The sequence below is a fragment of the Opisthorchis viverrini genome (genome assembly GCF_000715545.1).
Source record: "Opisthorchis viverrini unplaced genomic scaffold opera_v5_152, whole genome shotgun sequence".
Taxonomy (NCBI): domain Eukaryota; kingdom Metazoa; phylum Platyhelminthes; class Trematoda; order Opisthorchiida; family Opisthorchiidae; genus Opisthorchis; species Opisthorchis viverrini.
In genome coordinates, this window is record NW_008751808.1 from 776,276 (window position 1) to 779,545 (window position 3,270).

At 46.7% G+C, this 3,270-nt stretch overlaps 1 protein-coding gene across 1 annotated transcript in view; it reads right to left on the bottom strand.

Moving 5' to 3' along the window:
* Positions 1–3,270, bottom strand: part of T265_06939 (hypothetical protein) — a gene marked incomplete at both ends in the record, with an annotated part of 64,501 nt that overhangs the window by 45,453 nt on the left and 15,778 nt on the right. The window contains one exon of the mRNA XM_009172342.1: positions 1,099–1,198. Coding sequence (XP_009170606.1) covers positions 1,099–1,198 — 100 coding nt within the window. The remainder of the gene's footprint in view (positions 1–1,098; positions 1,199–3,270) is intronic.

The window sequence follows — 3,270 nt, forward strand, 5'->3', positions numbered from 1 at the left end:
TTATTATTTACTTATTTATTTATTTATTTATTTATTTATTTATTTATTTATTTATTTATTTATTTATTTATGATTATGACTCAGCTGGGATTCGGATGAGTCTTCTATCAACACCGACTTGATTTGCCGATGAGCTGCTTGCCACCACACCTTTATGAGCCGTTTCTTTTTTGCGAATTCAGGTGAGTGGCCATTGACCATCAAAACTGAGGCTAACAGTACACTGTGTCTTCGGGTGGATCGATGCATTACACACATGCTGTTTTATTGACATAAGGCTACAGAAAAAAACGCGTACATTAGGGTTGCGGTTGACTGGTGCTATTTGGTATTGAACTTGGAAAGCCATTATATCGGGTCGTGTTTCTCTGAGGAGCATCGCCTGGGCCATCTCGGTGCACAGTTTCATAGAAGGATTTTGTCTTGCTTGCGAACATCTTGAACAAACGAGTGAGGACAACTGAATGATAACTGTTATTCCATACTTGTAGCCACCCATTAATCTGATATAGCTCTGGTTCGATTCCTTGCCTTACATACCACACTGAACCATCATATTAAAGGTAGGAAACCAGAATGCTCCAGCGAATAGTGTCGAAATTCAAAAACTGACGTTCAAAATTTTATGGCTACTGACAAAATAAGACCAACACGCTGAAAAGCGAAAACGGTTCACAAGTTACAAGGGCCCTCCACTGAGGAGACAATCGGGAGAACGGTCAAAATCAGATCACGTGATAGAAAGTGGTATGCTGAGGGATAGCAATGTACCCTGTCTAACTCCGAATTGGCAATATCGTTCAATGGCCATCTGTAACTGAAGGGTACCTGTTTGAGTCCCATTTGATAACCATGCGGCGCGCACGGCTGTAAAGCAGCTTTAAGCTTCGGACCCACAGTGAGGACTGCAGAATTCAGAACTCAAAATTGCCTCACTGCCTACGAGAACCCGGATAACAAACGTTGAACTTTATTGGCGGACATCGGGGTTACGCTCGGATAAAAGTGGCACAGACAAGTGATACACCTGCGATTGAGAGGTTGGGGTTTTAAAACGAGCTATTTACTGACAAAGTGGGTTAAAAGTAAAACACTCACTTTTTCCAATATGAGACGGTAATGCGCTTTCCGACGCACAACTCGATGCAAACGCATCGCCGCCCAGGTCATTATAGAATCGACTTGATGCAGTTTTTGTCTGAAATAATAGGGAAAACTTTTAAATGATGGTGGATTGGTATACGCTAAGAAAACCATCTAAACGAGCGAAATCAGTTCTCTAAACCACAATTTAATAATAATAATAATAATAGTAATAGTAGTAAATAATCATCCAGCTGTAACACCCTTTCGGTGCCTAGCTGCCATGCTACCTGAAGGTTGCACGAGGACTGGGATAGTGCCAGGTTGCCCAAGCCTAGACAGGGGAAGTCGAGAGGCAGAGGTTGGGTTCGAACCACGGACACTCCGGTCAGTAAATTCGCACTCTAACCACTTGGGCCATCTCACCCCAACGTAACGTAATACCACAATTTGATAGTATTACGTTAACTTTACAACCGAAGAGAATATCGATAGCTCAGGTTGTACTGATGGTCGTTGGTCTGTTTGCTGATCTGGGCAATTTGATTGCAATCAGAATTTCGGTTGGTTCCAACCCGCATCCAAAAACCGGGGTGAGGTTAGAACATATGTGGCTGCTTGTTATTTAGGAAGAGTAATGCACTGTCCTTTCCCGTCAGATACCGCTGCCTTGTGATCAGGCTTCTGAGCCGGAAGCTTTGGTCGAGGACTTCAGTCGTCCTCTTGTCTAGGTGTTGGCCTGCGTATAAAATGATTCGCATAAGTAAAAACAATGTCTTACCATATCGGTCGCCGCGTGGTTTCATCATTTGGGTAGTCGCACTTGTTGAATACGGCAGAGTAGGTGCGCTCTTCTTTCTCTTTCACATACGTTTTATTCCCCTCCTCCACCCCATTAATAACTGTTTCCTTGAAGGACTGATGGTTCCCTTTGTTTTGCATCGGCTTTACAAGCATCACCTACGCGCCATCCGGCGCTGGCACCCTCAGGCATCTCGAAATCAATCTTCAAGCCTCGATGCTTTTTTCTGACCGCTGTCAATGCCCGCGCTACAAACAAGCATGGTAACAAGCTGCTCTTGCTCTCACAGTGGACTCGCTTGGCATTAACGTGTACTGTGTATTACAAACAAGAATTCAAGATGCAAGCACCGTGGTTGAGTTAACTGCCCTGTTTTTGCAGATTTAGTACCCATTCGGTACCTAACTGACATTCCACCAGGAAGAAGTACGAGGCCCGGGGTACTGCCAGGTTGTTGAAGCCTAGACAGGGGGAATCGACAAGCAGAGGTCAGGTTCGAACCACCGACCTTCCGGTCAGTAAATTCGCGCTCTAACCGCTGAGCCATCTCGCCCACCCCGAACGCCCCATTACACCCTTCACGTCCCGGCTACGCACCACTGGCGATCCGGAGTCGACTGCGGTGGGATGTGCTGAGATCGGCATCATCCTAAGTCACCGGGTGGAAGGATTTTTGCCTGACTGGATATCGTTTGTTGTACGGCAGCGAAGTATCAGTGTTGAATACCACTGTTGTGCTGTCGATGATGATGATGACGAACCCAATAATTGTGGCAATCACAGAGGAATTAGCGTCACACCCCTTTGCAACCACACTCTTCGCATCACTTATTTTACGTCGTCTTACGGAGAGGTCTGTAGACGGAAACCAAGGACAAGCGGGATTTTGGTTGGGAAGGGGCTGTGTGAACGAGATGGGATGGGGGGGGGGCGAGGTGGCCCAAGCGGTTAGAGCGCGAATTTACTCACTGTTGTGCTGTCGATGATGATGATGACGAACGTGAGGCTCACGTGTGAGGACTGCGGCAAGCGCTGTAGATGGAAATCTGGGTTGGTAGCCGAATGTCCAGTTGTCCAGCCGGTTCCCGACGAAGACTGGGTTCATTCAACACCGTCAACATGCACATCCTACTCAACCTAATGCTGATAAGCTTGGTTGAGTCAAAACTTCCGATACCCACTAGTACCTGGTCGACAAGTCTTATCTATCTTGTCACAAGCAAACTGCGCCGCCCACGACACTGGAGTATACTTTCCTGCTCACCCGACCTAAAGCTGCCACCTTGACGTAACTGCGCCGCGACACTGGAGTATACTTTCCTGCTCACCCGACCTAAAGCTGCCACCTTGACGTGGTGGTCGGGCTTGGGTGCTGCAATGAATGA